We start from the raw sequence: 23,812 nt of genomic DNA, 5'->3' as shown, positions 1-23,812 counted from the left end.
ATGAATGTGGATGAGGTGTTGTATTTTAGTCACTCTTCCCATCCACAAATTTGCATACGCCAACTAGTGATTTTATCTCATACGAACCATACACGGATTAGAAACTCATGGCAACTTTATCCCAAAATATACCTCATGAAGTGGGTAGTTTAGAAATATGGAACACACCACATCAAGAAGCAATCATGCGTATACCCAATGATATGATCCAAATAGATTTCTTGTACTCTTCAAATTAAGGCTTTAACTTTTCCGTTGTGTCGATGGCAATCATGTTACCAAGTGTTTTCAAATTTCCATGACATTCTCAAACAAATTTGTCAACATCTCCTCCAACACTGTGTTGCGTTAACCAGAAGGCTACCACTTTTATTTACCTAATTCCAGCTGGCTGACTAAACGGCGCCGTATTAGAATATCAACCGATCCCACCCACTTAAAAGAGTTTGTGTATGAGATTATCCCAAGTCCAAGAGATGTTGGAAAGACATCTGAGCATCATATATATCATATCCAAAATTGCAATTCGCAAGCTGACAAACTGTTTACGAAGCATCAAAGGAAAATAACAAAACCCATTAAATTTTATTTTGGAAAAAAAAATTGCAGTTATTATTTTTTATTTTTAATTTAATGGGACCAACAAATTGGCTTGCATAGTGGACCCCTGCTTCTGTCTGGGTTTGGTGATTTGGTCTCACATGGGGCCTCGTTTGTCTCAGACTCAAAACAAATTACAAATGTTTGATCTCAAATTCTATCCGTTAGAAAAGCACCGTGCATCTATCTATCGTTCAAAGCGCTGCGTTTTAAGTCTATCTAAGAGGTTCAAATTTGAAAAGAGTCATGTTGGGCGTAAAAGGGAATTGATAGGTTGATGCAGGAAGAAAGCGGGGCAAAAACTTTTTGGGGAAATCGCGTGATAACAATGACATTTCTTGTTTTTTTCAGGTAAGAGTTCGTAGCCTCTTCCCATCTCCCACTCATCTTATCTGTGTCAGCTTTGTTGATCATGACTTTCGTGTAAGCAAATATTTAATGCCTCCTTTCTTTACAAGTTTTTTTTAAATTTTTTTTAAGGTATGCTCTCTCTCTCTCTCTTTTTCCTAGATAATTTACAAATTACTGTGTAGAGCTCCTACTGTTCAATAAAAATTATAGTTTTTGTACCCTCAAATTTTTTGACTGAACATCTGCAAATCAAATATCCGTGTAAATAATTATTTAGTTTAAGAAATCTTTTTTAACGCGGGCATCTTTATTTTTTTTATGGATATATTTTTAAATCTTTATTTTTTTTATGGATATATTTTTAAATCGTGAAATTTAATAGAATTAATTAAACTACATAATTTTATAATTATTAAAAAATAACTTTCTTAAATCATACGATTTAAGAACGTATACGTATTAAAATAAATTATATACGTTCGCATCTGAAAATAAGCAACTAAATCTTTAAGACGTATAGTTAACTTTTATCCACCAGCTTAAGTTTTTGGATAATTTAATTTCCTTAACATACTAAGTATCAGTTTCAGTTCTCCACGCGTAAATTTTATTTCAATTGCAACTTTTTGATTCATTTATCATAAGTTGAAAAGCAAAAACAAAAACCAAGTTCGAGTAGTCCTTTTGTTTCCTTCTTTTTTCTTTTTCTTTTTTTGGCTTTCACATGGCTTTTATGACTTTTTTACTTCAAAAAGATTATTTCACTTGAAACAATTGGTTTGTTATTGGTTTAAGAGCCAATTTTTTTTTTCTGACTGGCATTGAGGGGGCACTTTCAAATCACGCGTTTGGACGAAAGAAAGTTATGTGAAGAGCATCAAATTTTCTATCAAATCGAATCAGCCAAATGAAAAATAGGAAAAGGTTTTCAAAGGTTGCTGCTTAAGGTTTCGACTTTCAAGTTGAACCGCATAAGCTTCCAGCCCAAATTTGCCCACATTAAGCTTTAACAACCGGATTCCATCCATCATTAGCTGTAAACCAATTTGATCAAATCCAGCGCGTAAGGTCACACTCACACATTCACACTTCTATGATTGGTTTAAGATTTTAATAATAAGCTCTAGCATTATCTTCGTCAATGGCCCGTGTTCTACGGTAATTACAAAAGTCTGAACATACAATCAGAGAACTAATAATAATTAAAACTCCCCTTTGGAATGGAAGTTAATGGCAGCAGAAAGTATGATGAATAATTATTAGTTAAGCAAGCTAAGGAGACAAGTAGAATGGACCATTAAACCAAAAAAATGCCCCCACAAACTCCCCCACTTGTAACTAATAAGGCATTAAACATCAATATTTGCAGAATTTTAACAATGTTGTAGATTAGTCACAGCTATGTTAATCAAATACTTGAAAAGAAACATAAAAATTGCCTCAGAAATTAGAAAGCACTTTTAGATAGATACACAAGTAAAGTAACCATCTTGATAATTAATTGGCAAAAATAGAAAGAATAAACAAAAAAAAATCAACCTAATGTACTGTGGGCTTCGGGTCTATTACTGGTCTGAAAGCTGAATGTTGTAGGTGAGGAAGCCAGCGGCAGCACCTGAGAAGTGCTGGAAGGATATTGCTGTAGATGGTGACCAACAATGAATTTAAGAAAAGAACCTTCTAGCACTTCAGTGGCCAGATTTGATGATGTGTTAAGAGTTTTAACACCTGAATCTAGAGCGGAACCCTCTGTTTTAGTTACCCTTTGCTCAGCTTCTTCAATCAATAATCTCTTAAACAACTTCTCCTCAGCATCTCTCAAGAACTTGAGCTTTGGAGGAGGTGAAGATCTCAACCAATTCAAGTCAGCGTCTGACGATGATTCGAAGAGAGGATTGAATCCGAGGTGGTGATATGAATCCAAAGCATTCAAAGTCGTTGACTTTACTCTTGGAGAAGCCAAAGGGGTTAAAAAAGGCGAGTCGATAGCTACCATAAGGTCGCTTAAACTTCTGGTTCTTGACCTTCTTCCACTTCTATCACCTCCTCTAGATTTGCCATCATCAGACTCCAAATCTTCCTTTGTTTCCTCTTTGATTGTGAAGAGGAATCTTGGTGGGCCCGCTAGATTGTGCAGTCTCATGAGCTCTGACACCTCGCTTTCATCTCCAAAAGCTTTAAGCAGCAAATCTTTGCTTGTGCCCAACTCTGGGTCTGCTAGTTCGTGGCCGCCATTGGCATTAATTTGGCCTCTCTCACAATCTTGAGTGTGGTCGCTATGCAAAGATGAGGGCTTTTTCCAACAGAAGAGTTGAATGAAGTACTCCTTTGCATAGTTGCCGTACTCATCTTCAATTTCTTGTCTGTGATTGATTCTCTTTTTCCACCATAACACATAGTACAATTCTGCAACAAGAGCTAAGAACAGGCAACCAAATACTAGACTCAGACCAATACCCAATCCACTGAATGACGCCATCTTTTGTCTTAAAAATTCACATCAAAACAACACATACTAACTCTTGGGTTAAAACCTTCAATATATGAAATCCAAGTACCGAATTCAAAAAATTACCAAACTTCTCTCTCTATAAGGGAAAACGATAGAACACAAAAAACAAGATCAAATGAACTTTGCTGCTTTTTTTTTTTTTTTGGGGAGCAAATTCACATTCTAAGATTCCTCAAGTTAAAGGAAAAGCACCATAAATATAAATATTGCCTAAAACACACGCTCAAAGGGAATCCGACCGCTCGTGGAAACTTCGATACAATATAACAACTTACCTTACAAGTACAAAAAAGAAAAAAATAACAGCAACCCAGAACCACATATTGTACAGCTCATTAAAAGATAAAGCCTTTGATAGAAAAAAGATTTTCAAAAAAGGCAGAAATAAATTTTCAAATTTGGGCATAAAAAGTAAAAACCAAAGAGAGCTGAAAGAGAGACGCTTATATGATTGGGGATATGGGCAAAATATTGGAGTGGTGTGTGTGTGTGTGTGTTATGGTTGGAAGCAGAGCAAGCTCACATGGGCTTTGTTTGTTAGGGCGTGTGTGTCATTTAATCATAAGATATATTCATAACTTAATTTGCCACAAATTAAAAAACAAAAAAAGAAAAATTAAAGACTGGCATGATAAAATTAAAATAGTGGCAGGTCATTGCATCATCCAAGCGGTGCTGCCACGTCATCTGATTGGGTTAGAGTACCCTGCCAAAAAATACGCCCGTCGCCCATAAAGATCTAGCTGGGGGTATTTTTTTTTTTTTCATTTGCTCGGTGGAATGCGACGACTACCTGGAGTGGCGAAGCTTTTGTAAAGCTTGCAAGTGCTTTTAATGTTGATGCTCAGCCAAACAAGCTACAAAAACAAATGCTTGCGAATGAGAATGTATGTTGAGAACTTGAGATTTAAAGTATTTTTCAATTAAAGTACCCAAACGTATATCAAATGACTATATTAATATAAATAAATTTATTAAAAAGTGCCACTCAATTAGAAGGGTTGTATTTTTTTAAAAAAAAAATTAAATTGACATAATTTCTTTTAAAGTTTAAATGGATTTGAATATAAATATCTTAACAGCATACTTATTTTTCTTTTTCTTTTTTAATATCATAATATAAGTGACATATTATTTCTTTGTTATAATAACAAATAAATAAATTTCTTTAAAAAAGTCTAAAATTAATAGTATTTCACACTTAAACATTTAATAAACAACTTTTAATCTTACTTACGTACATTTTTGAGTTATACTCAATTTATTCTAAACTATGCTTTTAATTTTATAGATTGTTTTTAATATCCTTAAATTATGTTATAATTGTATAGATTTAGGTATTTCAAATTTGAGTAGACTGTTATTTTTAATATAATATAGTTTAAAATTATATTTGGAAGGAAAAAAAAATTATCGTAAGTCACTTGCTCTCATTACTAAAAAGACTGCCAAGTACCAAACAAGTCTCGTGATAAATATAAATATGAGGTATTAGATATTGTGAAAATCGCCAAGCACATGTGTGTTTGCTAGGGTCCAAGGTTGACGGTGGACTTAGCATTTGCAGAGGTGTTTAGATGCTTTTACTCATATTCGTTCTTCTTTTATTAAGTCAGTGCTTGTACTTTTCTTACAAGAATAAAGTTCTACTTGTAAGATGCATTGTTCTTTGTTTCTTAAAAGGATCATGATGCATATGGGATCTCTACTTTCCATAAACATAAAAACGAATAACCTTTTATATTTATTATATTTATATTAATTATAATTAATGTAAAAGCTCAACCTAATATACAAGATTTAAGAAAGTCATTCTTTATTAATGGAGTTAAGCCTTAACTTCTGCATTAATAATAATATTAAAGAAAAAATAGGATTATAAAAAGACTAATTACTAATATGATTATGAAAAATTATATACATCTCACTAATCAATCTCATTAGAACAATTTTTTTTTAATAACTTTATCGTTAATTTAAAATTTTAAAGGTGTTTACCAAAATATTTTAACATTTCTTGACGCTGATGTGAAACTGGAAACTCAGAATTGGCTCTCAATAGTTACTTTTTTACAAAACTAACTTTCATTTTCTAATAAGAAAATACAAATATATTTTCATTAATCGGGCTTAGAGAGCCATATTTCTTCTTAAGTAAAATAATAAATATGAATCTTATGGCTCATACGTAACATCTAGTGGGCCCATAAAAGTGATGAATCAACGATTACTGAAATATTTAATCATGACTCTTCATGACTCAGAACTGATCATTGGCTGGCGTTAGATTGGATTTGGAACGCCAGTCCAACCCATTAATCTAATTTTTCAAAAGATCCATCCCGCGTCAAGTCTTTGTACAAGCTTTCGTTCCATTAAAATAAAAAAGAAGGTAATTTTGAATGGTCATAATTCATAATTTCATATCATAACTTTTTTCAATGATTCTGACTCTCTCTCTTTCTCATTCTTTTTAATATTGCATTAAATTTACTTATAGTTGGAACATACATTTATCGGAACTTACCTTAATCTATAGAGTTAAAATTCAAAGCCAAGCACATGATATGACGAGTAAGTATCTATCATTGGGCTAATTAGTGGTTGGCTTGAATGATGTTCTCTACCATTTGAGAAAGACAATCTAATTTATTGAAAGTAATTTGAATAAGCTTGTTATTCATAATTGTTGCACAAATTTTATATTTTGCATATTTGCTCCCAACGTCTCTTAAAATTACTAGCAACGGGCGCTGGATTTTCCTGATAGCAGTAACAACTAACAAAGATATCAAAGGGTACACTTGTAAACTTACATTCTGGAGGCTTAATGCTCGGATAATTATCGATTGGAAGTGCCTTCGAATTGCACATTCTTGGGAGTTGTGACAAAATATATTTCTGGGTTTCCAATAGCCAAACCGACCTTAGCTCAGTTGGCAGAGCGGAGGACTGTAGTGGGTGATCCTGATGGCTATCCTTAGGTCGCTGGTTCGAATCCGGCAGGTCGGAGGTTCTATTTTTTATCCATACTTCTGCAGAAAGTTAGAAACAATCAGAAGCAGCATGCGAAGAGCTAAAAATGTCTTTTTCCTCAAAGCATAAAAGACAAAATGCAAAGCCATACTCCTACCTTTGTCTATTTACTTTTTGCAACAAAATATAACTCAATTTGTTCAGGTGCTTCCCGTACCATGTCTCCATAATTCTAGAGGCTACACGCACATTCTTGACATAAACAATGGCATATGAAGCTAACATGAGAAATTCAAAAGGAAATTTCACGCCAATTGGTTTCAATATTATTTTATTATATTATTTTGGTAATTACCTTCCTTGACCGGTAACAAGCAAGAAGCTTCAGATACCCACCAATATAATAGTATGCATAAAAACTCCTTTAAAATTGCCCGAATTTCATATCTTAATGTTGGTCCAAAATTTCCCAAACGGAAGCGGCCAAATGCATTAGGTTAGAGGCATTGTCGTATTGCGACTAAAAAGATAAGATGATAGAAAAAAGAGAAGCCTACGAGCTATAGAGGGAGAGAGCGAGATACACCAGCTAGCTAGCAATCTCTATCGAATTTGATGCCAAGTGAAAGCAGAGAATAGGCCGGGGGTGGTGGCGGTGGTGGTGTTGTGCTTCACGAGGCGTCGCTTTAAGGTGGCGGCAGTACTTCCCTCATAATTAATATAGTTCCTCAAATAATAACCTATAATTAATGGAAAGCATAACATATGCACAAGAGTCAGCATTTAAGTTGCATGCACAATGATCTCATCGGCTAACCTGCTCCCTATTTGATTAACCGTGTGACTGCGGCCTTTAATAGCTCGTTGACATATACCTTCATATATTTTAAAAAGGGAATAATTAAGGGTTTTAATTAATTAATTAATTAATTAAGCTTGATTACACAGTAACCTAAGTTACAATGGACTGTAAACGATTCAACTTCAACGTACACATACACATCCATTTTTCTTCTGCAACAATCTGAAATCACTTCAATTCCCAAAGCCTAGCTCTTACCTACACCTTACAAACCCAACCGGCTGTCTTTTTCCCTAAGCAAATGACATTTATACCCTTCTTTCCTTCTATGGCGTATCCTACGTATTTTGCCAGTCAGTTTCTGTCATTCCCGAGACATACGAAAAACAAAATTAAAGCCAAAAATGAGAAAAGAAACACGCGGACGCGGGCACTTTGGTCTTTGCATGGTCTCTTCGTTTTTGAACCAAAAGGCCTCTCACTCTTTCTCTCCCTTAGCCGCTACCCTCCGTGTTTTCAGAGATGCTCAGCACCAAAAACAATACGCATGTCAATACACACAAACACACACACTTTCACTCTCTTTCTTCCTTTTGTTTGACTCTTAATCCTTTTGCCTATAAAAAAAAAAGAAAAAGTACAAAGCCAAAGCCCATGCAAAATGAAAACAAAACTCACAAGCTAACATTTTTAAAAATCAGTCTCGTTTTTAATTTCTCTCTGAAGTCCCTATTTCAGTAACCCTAATATATATGGAGGGTGATGGTGATAATAATAATAACATGGACATGGTTAGTGGTGGTGGTGGTGGTGGTGGAACGACTCTGTCGAGTAGTTCACGATGGAACCCGACAAAAGAGCAAATAAACATGCTGGAATCCTTGTATGCGCAAGGCATTAGGACACCAAGCGCTGAACAGATACAGCAAATAACAACTAGGCTTAGGGCTTATGGTCACATTGAAGGAAAGAATGTGTTCTACTGGTTTCAAAATCACAAGGCTAGGCAAAGACAGAAGCAGAAGCAAGAGAGAACCGCTTTTATCAATCGTTACCTTCACAAGTCCGCTCATCAGCCTGCTCCTCTGTTTCCTCCTTCCACAAACGGTTAGTTATATATACATATACAAACACACACACACACATTGAATTTGGGTCACGGAATTTATGAATATGCTTTTATTTTTTTAAGCTTTTTGTTTCTCAATTCCTCCTGGGTTTCGTAGTTCGTATCTTTCTTTTAATTAATAATTATTTTAGTCAGGTTATAATTTTTGTTCCAAGCTGTCTTCTTTACATGCAAATGGGCTCGATTCTTGCGTTGAAGACTGAACGTAAAGTGGCTCTTATCTAGTGGTCGTTTTCTAGTAACGTGTTTAAGATATTGTTTTAGCCGTTTGATTGCGTGAAGCATTTTGTTTTTGCTTTTCTCACTGCCAGGCCTCGTCTCCATCCAACTGATTTGCTTCCTAATTCTTTCAATCTCCTTCTCTTTGCCCTTCAACATTTTATTTGAACACTTCGAGAAATTAAAGAGTCTAACGTGGGATTTTTCCTTTTTCATGTTCAGTAGTTTGTGGGCCATATTACTTACCAAGGAATGATTTAGGGTTCTATCCACAATGCACCAAGGTGTTAATCCCTGGTGGGTCAAAGATGAGAGCAAAAACTGATCAGGAAATGGACAAGACAACCAGTTATGTGGGTGCAGGCTATGATCCTGAGCAACCGGAGTGCAATGTTATGATGCACACCAGTAACATCAACAACTCTGACATCAGTAATCAAGAAACTTTGCCTCTCTTTCCTCTGCACCCAACTGGAATTTTACAAGCAAAAACTAATGCAATGCTGCCTTCAAATTCTCTTGAGAATTCAATAACTCCTTGCATTGAAAAAGATCCTGCTGATCAACCCTTCTTTGATTTTTTCTCTGGCCAAGGATGTGAGAGAACTGACTGAAATCAAAATCATAAGTGATATTAAAACTGTACTAACATGGATCTTCGAATGCTCTTAATGGTGGTTTCATTTTTCTTTTCTTTTTTACCCTTTTTTCTTTTAATTAAGCAATTGCAATGTAGAGATATGGATGGCTCTGGAATTAAGACGAATCTGTTTGTTTCTACTTTCTCTATTTGGATTTAGCAATAAATAAATTATATCAATTTTAGAAAAAGCACAACTCAAGGAGCTCAATGTATACATATTTTAGTGTTTTTTTATATTTTAATTTTATTAATCAAAGGTCCTATGTATAATTAGTAACCTTCATGTCGTTATTTATGCACCAATAACTTTGTTGAAATGAGTTTTTAACTGCCCCACCGAGTAATTGCATGGGGAATGTATACGTTGAATCTGGAAAGTAAAAGAGAATTCGCATCCTTTGCAAGGGCGCCACCTATCTAATTTTGATGGGAGACCAAATCTCATTGTTAATTTATTGGAGAATTCTATAATGCCGTAATAAAGATTACGACATTAATATCATAATAATATAAATATTATAAATTATATATAAAATTAATAAATATAAAATAAAATCAGTAAATTAATATAAAATTATTAATTATTTAAAAAATTAACATTTTTTCTACATAATTTTAGTGAAAAATATTTTATTTATTTACAAATTTTTTTAATTAAACAAAAAAATTACTCATTAATTAAATAAAAAATTATACTGAAAAAAGTAGAATAAGTGTTATTTAATTGGTTTAACCATAAATTCTAAATTTATTCTAGGACATTTTTATATCTTTTATTTTTTATAATAATATTTATTTATTACACAAGTTAATTAAGCACAATTATTTATCTTGATATGGATCAAGCAAAAAAATAATAATAAAAAAATCTTATATTACTAGACACATATGATATATCAATAAAATTATATCTAATTTTGAGTCTTATGTATACTTCATGTAGTTTCAAACTTTTTACTTATACTTAGAGACCATTTACAGTTGTTATTGAGAAAATGCAAAAAGATGCAAAATAATCTCATCTTACAACAATCATGAAAGACATTAAAATAATATTTTTTTAAAAATATGATTATGGGAATAAATTTCATTCTTAACAAAACATCACACTTATTACATAAATACAAAACTAGCATTCTTCAATTTAAATAAAAAAATATAAGGTAATAAACATTAGAATGAGTTTTTGTTTTACAATTATGAACTTTATTTTATTTTTGGTAGTAACTCTTATATTAATTTACTTATTTTACCTTTTATTCATAAGTTTTAGGCATAATCTACAAAATTTATGTTTTATCTTGTATTTAATGTTGATTTACTTATTTTATGTTATATTTGTAAGTTTTCATTTTAGTTACTAGTAATACATCAATTTACCAGTTTTATAGTAATTTACTTGTTTTATCTTCCTTTTACAAGTCTTATGTTCTATTTCTGAAATTTATGTTTTATTTTACAGTTGGTGTTGATTTCTAGTTTTATATTATATTTACAAATTTTTGTTTTGTTTACTATAAAAATATTAATTTACTTATTTTACTTTCCATTTACAAGTCTTATGTTCCATTCCCAAAATTTATGTTTATTTTACACTTAATGTTGATTTGCTAGTTTTATATTATATTTGTAAATTTTTGTTTTATTTATCAATAATACATCAATTTATCAATTTTAAAGTGATTTACTTGTTTTACCTTTTCTTTATAGTCTTTTGTTTCATTTTCAAAATTTATGTTTTATTTTACAGTTAATGTTCATTTATTAGTTTTAAGTTATATTTGTAATTTTTTGTTTCGTTCACTAATAGGACATCAATTTACTAGTTTTCTATTAATTTATTTGTTTCATCTTCAATTTACGAATCTTATATTTAATTTTTAAATTCATATTTTATTTTGCACTTAATGTTAATTTACGAGTTTTATGTTATATTTGTAAGTTTTTATTTTATTTACTAATAATACATCAATTTACCAGTTTTATATTAATTCACTCGTTTTACTTTCCACTTACAAGTCTTATGTTTAATTTATAAAATTTATGTTTTATTTTGTAATTGATGTTGATTTACAAGTTTTATTTTTTATTTATACAATTTATGTTTAATTACGGTATTGATGCTGTAATTGCAATCATGGCATCATAGAATGACCCTTATTTATTGATCTGAAAAGAAAATCAATAACAAACTAAACACGCTTTATATTTATTTATGGGTTTCCTCTCATTATAGATCGAACTTACACTAAGCTACTATTATCAACTTCAAAATATTTGTAGTCTCTCAAAGTTTGGCAGCGTGTTTTTTTTTTTTAAGTAGTTTCATTTAATGAATTTATACTTTACTAATTTTTTAGAAAAAATAAATAAAATAAAAAACTTTAAATATATATCTGAAATAAAATTTTAATTGTTTTCTAATACAACACGAGACTTGAATCTCTATTCATGTAAACAATAATTTATTAGTTCGCTATTAAATGATTTTAAACCGTCTAAAATTTTAAGATATATAATATAAAGTCTATACCTTTATAATTCATGTTTCAGTAGTAAAATGTTGTTAAACTCGCATAAAAACAAAACTAGTTCAAAAACCAGAATAGAACAAGAGTCGAGCTAAATATAAGATCACCTTTTCTGTTAATTCTACTAAATACATTTATTTACTGAACTGTGACTTCATGGAATGGTAGACAAAAAAGAACAATGAAAATCTCGTTAATATATTAATTCATGCGTGCTACTAATTGGGTGACAAATTCGGATGAACATTAAAGCAGCTTCGATTGATGAACAAAATAAGTTAAATAACTTTTGTTTGGTGTGTGAAGATACGACCGGCCAATCTCGTAAATTGTCATCTTCCCATTGAATGTTTGCCAATCTTCCCCCAAAATTTAAAGTCATGTTTAAAGTTCGAAATTCATTAAATAATCAATCTAATTAGATTTTAAAACCCTTTTGTTCATGCATGATATCATGGCATAGAATAAATATAAACATTTCCTCTTCTCGCCAGGCCATTGTTTATTCTATTATCGGTTTTCAGCAGTGTCAGTTTCCATTTTATTTATCTTGGGTGCCCAGTTTATATAGGGCGTCTTAAGATTACCTATTTTGATGCTATGATTCAAAAGGTTAGAGATATGGGATTTTGGATTAGACTAATCGGTTGCTTTCTTTCAGTGAGAAGTTGGTGCTTCTTCAGCATGAGTTGTCCTATATTCCTTACACTTATTTCATGTTCTTTGGCCACCTGTAACTGTTATTCAGCATCTAGAGAGGCTTTTCACTCATTTCATATGGGTTGATACTGATATTAGGAGGAGGATTCATTGGTGTAGATGGCCTTTGGTTCGTTTTCCAGTTGAGGAGGGTGGTTTAGGTGTTTGGTCATTTACTGATTTGGCTGAGGATCTTGAGTTAGCTAAAGCTTTGGTGTCATTTTCGGGATCAACGTTCTTTGTGGGCTTCATTTATGAATGTTAAATATTATAGAGCAGAGCATCATTCATGGTTCAATTTTGACTCTTCTTCTCCTTTTCTGAGACGCCTTTTTTTTATTAGTTATGCAATTGAGCCCTATAAACGTTGGATGATTAATTGTGTGGCTTGTACTTTTGTATGATTGCTAGTTGGATTCTTGCCCCTTATTCTTGTATAATTTTGGTGCAGCATCACCGGTGTCGGTTTCCTTTTATTGGAGGGTACTGTCTAGGATAAGGAAAAGCTTTACGATATTTTACCCTCCTCAGTTGTTGACCAGATATGTTGTTTCCTATCTTTAGAGTGGGTCCGGACCTAATTTGGTGGGATTTGGCTCGTGATGGCAATTTTCAATTGCAAAGTACATGGGAGCCTGGGGACGTAGTTTTCCTGCTTATCTTGTAGCGACGTACTCCTTTTTGGGTTTCCTTTTTCTTTTAGCAGCTGTCACGTTATTTTTTGGCAACTGATGATGCTTTATGCTTAAGGGATTTTTACATAATTTCTCAATATTTTTGTGCTTAGGCCACTAAAACTTCTAGGGATCAGTTTCTCAATTGTCCATAGGTTAGATTCATTTGGCTTCATTTTCATTATATATGGTTCGAGGTTAGTTTCTTTTCTACCTTATGCCTTACTTGTTCATTGGCGACGATGTGCCCTTACTCAAAGATATATTTGGGTTCTTCTTCCATACTTCATTTTGTGGCATGATTGATCATTTTGTGGCATGATTGAACGGGTTGTAATTCTTTCAGTTTTGATTCGATGCCATTTTTTGTAGATATTAGTAGTCTCAGGTTGGTTTCTGACTTTACGCTTGCTAGTTCTACCTCTGATTTTAAACATTTCTGGTTGCGAGGGGTATTGGGCTCTCAATTTGCGGAGGGATTGAGAGTTAATGGCATCGATTCAGAGGCCTTTTAGGTTGGTCTCCTGGTTGCGATCACCATCTGGGTAGTGGATGGATGCACTCGAGGCAATCTTGGGCTGTCTACAGTTGGTGCTGTTTTGTGTGATTATCGAGGTGTCATTTTAGCAGCTTCAGACTATTTTCTTGGGTAGCAACCGATCCTTTATATTGAGTTGATGGCTGTTTACGATGGTTTGGGACTTGCTACTTAGCTTACTAATATGTTATTGAGGAGCCTAATTCGGCAACTATGGTTTCTTGTATTACTTCTCATGGATGTGTGTAGTGGGACTATGTTTATCTTCTTGGTCGAGTCTGACCTATGTCTACTTCTCCCTCTATAGCAGGCACGTTTTTGGCGAGGCTACTTAATTTTGCTGCTAATTTCATGGCTAATTGGGCTCGCACTCATTGGGTGGGTCGGCATTTCATGGATACTCAGGGTTTGCCGATTGGTTTGTCTGGCATCATTCATCTAGATGCGCAGAATGTCCTTCATGTTATGAGATAGTTTTTCTTTTCTTTTATTTTTTTCTAGTGTGATGTTGATTCTTGTTCTTTGGTGTATTGTTATGTCTTTGTTATTTCTCTTAGACTTAGATGTTTTGGTTTATGTCTCTTTCTATATTTCTTTGCTATCTGATCATCTATATTATAGTTAGACATCTTGCCTAAACCCCCACCATCATGGTTGTTTTTACTGGGGGAAGAAAAATTAATATAACCATGTGAATCAATCAAATTGGTAATCTCCAACTTCTCCTGGAGCCATTGGTTACAGATCATACAGTTATACTTATATTAATATCACTTTGATCATTTATTGTATGCATTTAAGTAATTTAACTTATTAATTATTGTAGCAATCGGTTTTAAAGGTCTCATTAACCATTATTTGTTATGATCATTTACGAATGTTTTCATTTTCAAAGTTAATTTCCAGCTAATTTCTAAAAGGTATAATTTGGGATGCATGAAAATAACATTGTTTAATAATTGACAAAACGACGTTAAAGAATGTTTGGGTGTTTTCACGTGAAGTGTTTTATTTATTTAATATACTTCTATTGTACATCTAATAGTGCTTTACGTAGATCAAGTCCCAAATTTTGAAATGTAAATTGATGTTGCGTGAAATTAGTGAATATATAAAACAAAAAATGAATTTAATTTAATTTTTCTTTTATTGAGTGGTACAATGATGACTCGTCAATAACCTTAAAAATCACTTAATTTTTTGCTTTATTTTAAATAGTTTCATATATTTTAGCTCTCAGTGTTACAAAATAAACTTTAGAAAGCATCTTCAAGAAGGCTGAAATTTGGACCTTAATAAAGCAAATTTCATTATGAATCTTCAATAACAATAGAAAACTAAAAAAAAAATTATTATTAAGATATGCTTTTTTCTCTTAATATTACAATATAAATGTACTAATACTTATGATAGAAATCAAATTCTCTATAAACAATATTTTGGTCTATGATGCCTCCTTACCTCATCATCGATTTGATCAAGGGGTTCAAGACTTCAAGTCTCTCCTTGTGGTTGTGGCCATGTGACTACATGAGCAAATTTCTCTTAATTTAGCATTTAGGAATAGATGTCTTCATTTTTTCTCTTAGTATGAATTAAGATTTAATATTATATAAGTTATGTTTAACTTTTCATAATCCTATATCATTTGTGTATTTATAGTAATTTTAATTAATATTTAATTGACTTTCTATTCTTATTCAATAATTACTTATCGTATCTTTTTAAAAGATCAGCACAAAGTTCATTTGAGCACTGAATTCAGATCCAAATAACATACCTTGGAAATAAAGAAAGTAATAACACACCTAGAGGTAACATATTGAAATTTTTTTGGAACAAGACGATATAGGAAGCATGAAAATGCCATCGACTTTCCCACTTTCTTTTGGGGAAAATCTTCATTTCCCAAATCCAAACAAACAGGTTGGGCCCAAAACCATTCAGCCTTTCTTGATATCTGGGTGGTAAGGCTCACCACATTGAAACAAAATCTGGCTATACCCAAAAATTGTTACCGTCACCAAACGTCTGGTTCCGCCGTCCAAGTTAGACCATCTCTTTAACAGAAACCGTTACCTTCCCTTTCATCGTCAATCAAATCTCTCTCTAGCTCTGCGTATTGGAGGGATGAGGATTTGCCAAGAGAAAAAAAATAGAAATCTCAGTTTTTGTGGATTCTAAGCCAAATCCATAAAAAGGTAATCTCTCAGATCCTTCTTGTTTTTGTCAAACTCTAATTTGTAATTAGACTTTTTTTCTTTCCTTCCTTTTTCTATGGTGTAGGGTAACGTTTTTTATTATTTATATCACTATTAGACATAGGAAAAAGAAAGAAAGATTTATATTTTATCACTGTATTAATCAATAGAGTGCATGATTTATCAATTGTGAAGTTAAAGATTTAAACTTGTGTTGTTTGAGGAATTTGGTCTTTGGTGATTGTAGCAAGGTTGAGTTATCTGAGTGTTTTGGTTGACTTTGGAGGGATTGGATATTTGATTTTTACACCCAAATACAAATACCCAATTTGTGTATAAGGTTTAAATGGGTGAAGATTTGCTTACAAGTTTGTCTATGGAGAATCACCACCCATCTACGCTTTTATCCATGGATTCAAGCGGGGTATCAAATGAGGAACTAGACCGGGAGATGAATCGATCGATGATTCTCTCTAGACCGCCTGATATTAACCTTCCTTTATCTGCGGAGCGTAGTCCTCCACCACCATCATGGAGTACAGACCCGTTTGATATTCTAGATGTTAGCCTTGGACCCCAAGTTAATGAGTCCGATAATTTGCTCAATGCATCTAAATCCGGACGAAAATGCGCAAAGAGATTAGATAGTGTATGGGGTGCTTGGTTTTTCTTTACTTATTATTTTAAGCCTGTGTTGAACGAGAAATCCAAGTGCAAGGTGATTAGGGACAGTAATGGGTTTTTAGAGTTTGATAAGACAGATCTTGAGCTTGAGGTGTTCTTGGTTCAGCATGATATGGAGAATATGTACATGTGGGTCTTTAAGGAAAGGCCTGAGAATGCTCTAGGTAAGATGCAGCTCAGGAGCTACATGAATGGGCACTCACGCCAGGGAGAGCGTCCATTTCCATTTAGTGTTGAGAAGGGATTTGTTCGGTCTCACAGAATGCAGCGGAAACATTATAGAGGTCTTTCAAATCCACAGTGTGTGCATGGGATTGAGGTTGTTTCATCTCCAAATCTCAAGGGTATTGATGAGGAAGAGCAAAAAAGGTGGATGGAACTCACAGGTAGGGATCTAAATTTCTCAGTCCCACCTGAGGCAAGTGAATTTTCTTCATGGAGAAACCTCCCCAACACTGAGTTCGAGCTTGATAGACCTCTTCCTCCACTAAAGACTCACTCAAATTCTCATCCAAAAAAATTGCTTAATGGGTCTGCTTTGAATTTGTCAACACGTCCTGTGAGCCATTCAAATGGTGATGGATTAGATCTTTCACATGTTTGCAACAAGAGAAAGAAGGATTTGTTTCTACATGGGAATGATGAAGAGTGTTGTTTACTCAACAATCAGCATAATGATAGAATTCAGGATACAGAAATGCACCCCATAGAACCTCCCTGGCTGCACGAGTTTACTGGGGTAATGAGGAATGTTTACGGGCCGGTTACAGCTGCAAAAACCATCTATGAGGATGAACAAGGATACCTAATAATTATCAGTTTGCCTTTTGCTGATCTTAAAAGGGTGAAAGTTACTTGGTGGAATAATCTCACCCATGGTGTTGTAAAGATATCATCTGTGAGCACAGCATGTATGCCGTATATCCAGAGAAATGATAGAACATTCAAGCTGACAGATCCATCTCCAGAGCACTGTCCTCCTGGAGAGTTCATAAGAGAAATCCCACTACCAACTCGGATTCCAGATGATGCCAAGCTAGAAGCATATGGCGATGAAACAGGAACTGGTCTAGAAATCATGGTACCTAAGCATCGTGTGGGTCCAGAAGAGCACGAGGTACGTGTTTGCCTTCGCCCGCACCTCAGTGCAAATGAGCTGCTCTTATCTTGACACGGTATTGAGAAATGTAAGAGCAGATGTTGCCATCAACTTGCCATTATTCTGTATCAAAGGAAGGAAAATTTTAAGATTATGCTATGAAAGTTGCTTCTTTTTTCCCCTACAATTTTGTTTTCTATTTCAAGTTCCAACTTTTGATTTTAATCGGTAATTTGATGCCCCGATGTCATGCATTTGAAAAGTTTTTGGTTTGCTTCTAAGCTTTCTTGGTGTAAAGTTCATGGCTAAGTAGCGTTCAGGACAATGGCCACCTCATTACTGATATAGTCAATTTATTATAGAACTTAGAATTAATTTGGTAAAGAATATATGTTTTCTTGTTCTTTCAGGTTTTCAAGTTTCTGACTTCGGAGACATAGTTTATTGCAGTCTTCGCAGATCCTATGAGGAGAGACATGAGCTGCATTGATGCAATTTTTTATGAAGCGGTACCATGCAATTACATTGAATATTTCTTGAATCTATATCACTGTATCGTACGACCTTCAGACCCACCTCAAACTTGGATCCAAAAAATCAGTGATCGAAACGTCACTTCCCCGACCATGTGCGTTCCTCAAAATAATATCAACAGATTAAACACAACTTGTTATTATGAACAGCTAGCTGTATGGTTTTTGCATTCTCTTTTTTAAGCTCATCGCATTTTCTAGCAATGCAGAAGCAGAAGTATCACAAAATCGATAGAACTGATGGAAGGAAAAATAAGACATTGCTTAAAAACATAATATCTTTATGCATACACCAGGAAACAGTATTTACATGTAACAGAAGCAGGAAAAGGAAGAAAAGATCACACTCCCAACTCAACCCCTAATCATTAAACAACATTAAGCATAAATCCTCAAATTTAATCCACCTCCTCAATCTTGGGGCCAGCACCGCTACCAGCACCAGCAGAAGGACCATCCTCATCCATACTTGCACCAGCATCAGCTCCACCTCCTTGGTACATCTTGGCAATAATTGGGTTGCAGATGCCCTCCAGCTCTTTCATCTTATCTTCAAACTCATCTGCCTCTGCGAGCTGGTTCCCGTCAAGCCATTGGATGGCCTCCTCAATGGCATCTTCAATTTTCTTCTTGTCAGCAGTGGGAAGCTTTGCGCTGATCTTTTCATCCTTGATTGTGTTTCTCATGTTGTAAGCATAATTCTCAAGAGCATTCTTGGCCTCCACCTTTTTCTTGTGCTCGTCATCCTCGGCCTTGTATTTTTCTGCCTCTTGTACCATCTTCTCTATCTCCTCCTTAGAGAGTCTGCCCTTGTCATTTGTGATGGTAATCTTATTCTTCTGTCCGGTGGTTTTGTCCTCAGCAGAAACGTTCAAGATACCATTAGCATCAATGTCAAAGCACACATTGATTTGTGGAACCCCTCTTGGAGCAGGAGGAATGCCAGAGAGCTCAAACTTTCCAAGCAAGTTGTTGTCACGGGTTCTTGTGCGCTCACCCTCGTAGACCTGGATCAACACCCCGGGCTGGTTGTCAGAGTATGTGGAGAACACCTGCTCCTTCTTGGTTGGAATAGTGGTGTTCCTTGGAATCAACACAGTCATGACTCCACCAGCAGTCTCCAAACCCAGCGATAGAGGGGTGACGTCAAGCAATAAGAGGTCCTGAACCTTCTCATTACCCTCACCACTCAAGATTGCAGCCTGCACAGCAGCACCGTAGGCAACCGCTTCATCAGGGTTGATGCTCTTGCATAGCTCTTTTCCATTGAAGAAGTCCTGCAACAGTTGCTGGACTTTTGGGATCCTAGTAGACCCACCAACAAGAACCACATCATGGACACTGCTCTTGTCCATCTTAGCATCTCTCAGGCATTTCTCCACTGGCTCCATACACTTCCTGAACAAATCCATGTTCAACTCTTCGAATCTAGCCCTTGTAATGGTTGTGTAGAAATCAATACCCTCATATAAAGAATCAATCTCAATTGTAGTCTGTGCAGTTGATGACAGGGTCCTCTTAGCCCTTTCACAGGCAGTTCTCAACCTCCTCAACGCTCTGGGGTTTCCACTAATATCCTTCTTGTTTTTCCTCTTGAACTCTTGAACAAAGTGGTTCACCATTCTGTTGTCAAAATCTTCACCTCCCAAGTGGGTATCACCAGCAGTAGCCTTCACTTCGAAAATACCCTCCTCAATGGTCAAAAGCGAGACATCAAAAGTACCACCACCAAGATCAAAAATGAGCACATTCTTTTCACCAGTACTACCTGCCTTCTTATCCAGCCCATAAGCAATAGCAGCAGCTGTCGGCTCGTTAATAATACGCATCACATTAAGGCCAGAAATAACACCAGCATCCTTCGTGGCCTGACGCTGTGAGTCATTAAAGTAAGCAGGTACTGTGACAACAGCATTCTTAATAGTAGTGCCCAGATAAGCCTCAGCAATCTCCTTCATCTTATTTAGAACCATTGAGGAGATTTCTTCTGCAGAAAATTGCTTCTCTTCGCCTTTGTAATTGACAACGATCATAGGCTTGTCACCTGCTCCAGCAATGACCTTGAACGGCCATAGTTTCATGTCACTCTGTACTGAAGGATCACTGAATCGCCTCCCAATCAAACGCTTAGCATCTGCATATCACCATACAAACAAAACACGAGTCAGCATACAATTCTAAAACCACTAACTTTCTTTCAGCGTCACAAACTAAGAATGCTCTGCTATGTTCATCACATGTCGTAAACAGAATCAATTAAGAACCATTAAATCAAGTAAATTATGCATATTTGAAAACCAAAAATAAATAAATAAATAAAATCGGGATGCAATTCAGAGTTCACAGATTTTTTCCCCCCAAAATTCTCCTTTTAGTAGAACAGAGTATAACTCCTAGAACCTCACATTATTTTCTCGCCGGCTAAAGAAAGCAGTTTCAACAAGAACGGTTAAAGAACTAAAACAGAAACAATGATACCTTAAGTGCATGGATATAAAATACACATAAAATTGAATACAAACTCAATAGACTGCGGAGTAACTTTCTTTTTATTTTCTCCTATTTTATCTACATTATTCTTTTCTCATGAATTTTCGGTTGAATTCTATTTTCTCCCCCGCCAAATAGATCAGTTTGAAAAAGAATGATCAAAGAACTAATCGCAAACAGAATCAGTGGTATCAGGTTCAACGGGAGTTAAGGAACATACCAAAAACAGTGTTGGTGGGGTTCATGGCGACCTGGTTCTTGGCAGCATCACCGATCAAACGCTCCGTATCAGTAAACGCCACATAAGACGGCGTCGTTCGGTTACCTTGATCATTAGCGATGATCTCAACTCGATCATGTTGCCAGACACCGACACAAGAGTAAGTCGTGCCCAAGTCAATTCCAATAGCAGGACCTTCGCCTTTTCCAGCCATCGATTAACAAAATCAAGAATCTATCAACAATAAAAAAAAAAAGAAAAAAAGCACGGATGATTTGCGAGCTTTAGTGTTTACTTATTGATTGTTAGTTCGTTTCCGTGGGGGAGAATGAAGGGAATTGGTGTGGCTATAAATATAGAGTTTGATTTCTGGAAAGTTCTGATTGTGGAGTGTGAGCCGTTGGATGAAGGTGTCTCTCCCGCTTCCCTTTTGGTTTCTAGCGGGTTCCAGAGCTTTCTAACGTGTCTTGTTAAAAGATCTTAGCCGTAGGCTTTCTTTTGAATCTTTGCGGTGATTGGTTTGTTAGTCGTTTACTATTTGTTAATGCTGGCTCTGGGTCGTTGCCTGATTGGATGATTCTAGTTTCTTTTAAAAAATACGGAATGCGTGGTCTGTGCGTTCCTTCGTCAAGTCGTTTCCATACTTTCTTTTCAATTTTCACTGTAATTAAACTAATCTTATTTTCTTTGAGCAGCGGCTTATGAAAAATACAATTTTCTTTATTAATTGTTGTGGCATAAATGTTTTAATCAAATAGAATATGTATGCCGACACAGTTCGTAAATTATTGTCATGCATTAATTTTTACAGGAAAATTGAATTATTCTTTTTTTTTTGTAAATATAAATTCGAATTATTAATAAGAATATTAATTATTAAATCGTGTTCCATATTAATTTTTAAAAGAGAATTACTTTAGTTTATAAGTAGGGTAGGTCTCTCCATTTAATAAATTAACTTTTTAAGTTTGGAATCTAAAAATTCTAAATTCAATCTCCCAACAAGTAGTATTAGAGTTAAAATCCTGGTAACTGAAATATGATAATCGAATAACTCAAGCGTATCAAATGGAAGGACTGATCGTTGGTGGTAGTTTCATCCAAAATATGTTTTTAATTATATACCACATTAATTGATGGAAAAAAAAATTACTTAAATTTATAAATGATAAGCTCCATCTAACATACTAAGCTTTTGTATTACACACCTAAAAATTCACCTTTGGGTCAATCGCTCCATCTAACATACAAGAGAGAATCGATTTTATCAATCGTTACCTTCACAAGTCCACTCATCAGCCTGCTCCTCTTGTTTCCTTCTTCCACAAACGGTGCAAATGGGTTCGATTCTTGTGTTGAAGACTAAACATAAAGTGGCTCTTATCTAGTGGTCGTTTTCTAGTAACGTATTTAAGATATTGTTTTAGCCGTTTGATTGCGTGAAGCATTTTGTTTTTGCATTTTTCACTGCTAGGCCTCGTCTCCATCCAATTGATTTGCTGCCTAATTCTTTCAATCTCCTTCTCTTTGCCCTTCAACATTTTATTTGATCACTTCGTAAAACTAAAGAGTCCAACGTACGTGGGATTTGTCCTTTTTCATTTTCAGTAGTATGTGGGCCATATTACTTACCAAGGAATGATTTAGGGTTCTATCCATAATGCACCAAGGTGTCAATCCCGGATCCCTGGTGGGCCAAAGAGGAGAGCAAAAACTGATCAGGAAATGGACAACACAACTAGTTATGTGGGTGCAGGTTATGATCCTGAGCAACCGCAGTGCAATGTTTTGATGCAAACTAGTAACATCAACAACTCGGACATCAGTAATCAAGAAACTTTGCCTCTCTTTCCTTTGCTGCCTTCAAATTCTCTTGAGAATTCAGTAACTCCTCGCATTGAAAAGGGTTCTGCTCATCAACCCTTCTTTGATTTTTTTCTCTGGCCGAGGATGTGAGAGAACTGACTGAAAATCTAAATCAAAAGTGATGTTAAAATTGTAATAACATGGATATTCGAATTCTCTTAATTAGTGGTTTCATTTTTCTTTTCTTTTTTGACCTTTTCTCTTTCTAATTAAGCAATCGCAATGTAGAGATATGGATGGCTCTGGAATTAAGAAGACTGTTCCTACTTTCTCTATTAGGATTTAGCAATAAATAAATTATATCAATTTTAACTAAAGCACAACTCAAGGAGCTCAATTCATACATATTTCAGTGTTATTTTATTTATTTGTTTTTTGTTTATCTGAAAAGAAAATCAATAACAAATTAAACACGCTTTGTATTTATTTCAGGGTTTTCTTTCGTAACAGATCGATCTTACGGCAAGCTACTATTATCAACTTTTAAATATTTGAAATAGTCTCTAAAAGTTTGACAGGTTGTTTTTTTTTCAAGAAGTTTCATTTGAAGAATTTATATTTTACTAATTTTTAGAAAAAATAAATAAAATAAAAAATTTTGAATATACATCTAAAATAAAAGTTTAATTCTTTTCTAATATAACATGAGACTTGAATCTCTATTCATGCAAACAATAATTTACCAGTTCGCTATTAAATGATTTAAAACCGTCTAAAATTGTAAGATATATAATACAAAGTCTAAACCATTATAATTGATGTTTTAGTAGTAAAATGTCGTTAAACTCGCATAAAAACAAAACTAGTTCAAAAGCCAGAATAAAACAAGAGTCGAGCTAAATATAAGATCTCATTTTCTGTTGATTCTGCTAAATACATTTCTTTATTGAACTGTGACTTCATGGAATAGTAGACAAAAAAAAAAAAAAATCTCATTAATATATTAATTCATGCGTGCTACTAATTAGATGACAAGCTCGGATGAACATTGAAGCAACTTCTATTGACGAACAAAATAAGTTACATAACTTTTGTTTGGTGCGGG

The 23,812-nt window shown here is 34.3% G+C and overlaps 4 protein-coding genes and 1 non-coding gene across 6 annotated transcripts; 3 read left to right on the top strand and 2 right to left on the bottom strand.

Moving 5' to 3' along the window:
* Positions 1 to 2,386: 2,386 nt before the first annotated feature.
* Positions 2,387 to 4,060, bottom strand: LOC18034692. Its single transcript, XM_006424739.2, has one exon. The coding sequence runs from the start codon at positions 3,428 to 3,430 to the stop codon at positions 2,486 to 2,488; it is 945 nt and encodes a 314-aa protein (XP_006424802.1). The 5' UTR covers positions 3,431 to 4,060; the 3' UTR covers positions 2,387 to 2,485.
* Positions 4,061 to 6,384: 2,324 nt separating this feature from the next.
* Positions 6,385 to 6,475, top strand: TRNAY-GUA. The gene is given in 2 exon segments: positions 6,385 to 6,421; positions 6,440 to 6,475. It is a non-coding gene; the product is annotated as a tRNA-Tyr (tRNA).
* A 1,548-nt stretch (positions 6,476 to 8,023) lies between these two features.
* LOC18034685 (WUSCHEL-related homeobox 2) lies at positions 8,024 to 9,203 on the top strand. Its single transcript, XM_006424738.2, has 2 exons — positions 8,024 to 8,348; positions 8,812 to 9,203. Exons 1-2 carry the CDS (start codon positions 8,024 to 8,026, stop codon positions 9,201 to 9,203), a joined length of 717 nt encoding a protein of 238 aa, XP_006424801.2.
* A 6,478-nt stretch (positions 9,204 to 15,681) lies between these two features.
* On the top strand, positions 15,682 to 18,345 carry LOC18035564. Of its 2 annotated transcripts, XM_024179539.1 has the most exons (2): positions 15,682 to 17,676; positions 18,069 to 18,345. In XM_024179539.1, exons 1-2 carry the CDS (start codon positions 16,222 to 16,224, stop codon positions 18,096 to 18,098), a joined length of 1,485 nt encoding a protein of 494 aa, XP_024035307.1. In that variant the 5' UTR covers positions 15,682 to 16,221; the 3' UTR covers positions 18,099 to 18,345. The 2 variants fall into 2 exon arrangements, with proteins under 2 accessions (XP_024035307.1, XP_006424800.1); XM_006424737.2 differs by lacking the exon at positions 18,069 to 18,345 and having other exon boundaries at positions 15,683 to 18,030.
* An 89-nt stretch (positions 18,346 to 18,434) lies between these two features.
* On the bottom strand, positions 18,435 to 21,365 carry LOC18033661 (heat shock cognate 70 kDa protein 2). Its single transcript, XM_006424736.2, has 2 exons — positions 20,902 to 21,365; positions 18,435 to 20,325 (listed from the first exon to the last, which is right to left on the bottom strand). Exons 1-2 carry the CDS (start codon positions 21,113 to 21,115, stop codon positions 18,590 to 18,592), a joined length of 1,950 nt encoding a protein of 649 aa, XP_006424799.1. The 5' UTR covers positions 21,116 to 21,365; the 3' UTR covers positions 18,435 to 18,589.
* Between the last annotated feature and the right edge of the window lie 2,447 nt (positions 21,366 to 23,812).

This window comes from Citrus clementina, unplaced genomic scaffold (assembly GCF_000493195.1).
Source record: "Citrus clementina cultivar Clemenules unplaced genomic scaffold, Citrus_clementina_v1.0 scaffold_8, whole genome shotgun sequence".
NCBI classification, from domain to species: Eukaryota; Viridiplantae; Streptophyta; class Magnoliopsida; order Sapindales; family Rutaceae; genus Citrus; species Citrus x clementina.
The sequence above is the reverse complement of the archived record's forward strand: the minus strand, read 5'-3'. Positions and strand labels throughout refer to the sequence as shown.

Bases quoted from the DNA above. Each gene is read 5' to 3' on its own strand.
- LOC18035564 (XM_006424737.2), top strand. From the start codon at position 16,222: ATGGGTGAAGATTTGCTTACAAGTTTGTCTATGGAGAATCACCACCCA.
- LOC18034685 (XM_006424738.2), top strand. From the start codon at position 8,024: ATGGACATGGTTAGTGGTGGTGGTGGTGGTGGTGGAACGACTCTGTCG. The intron at 8,349-8,811 runs GTTAGTTATATA...TTTCATGTTCAG, and splicing joins GTTTCCTCCTTCCACAAACG to TAGTTTGTGGGCCATATTAC.
- LOC18034692 (XM_006424739.2), bottom strand. From the start codon at position 3,430: ATGGCGTCATTCAGTGGATTGGGTATTGGTCTGAGTCTAGTATTTGGT.
- LOC18033661 (XM_006424736.2), bottom strand. From the start codon at position 21,115: ATGGCTGGAAAAGGCGAAGGTCCTGCTATTGGAATTGACTTGGGCACG. The intron at 20,326-20,901 runs GTATGTTCCTTA...GGTGATATGCAG, and splicing joins CCCCACCAACACTGTTTTTG to ATGCTAAGCGTTTGATTGGG.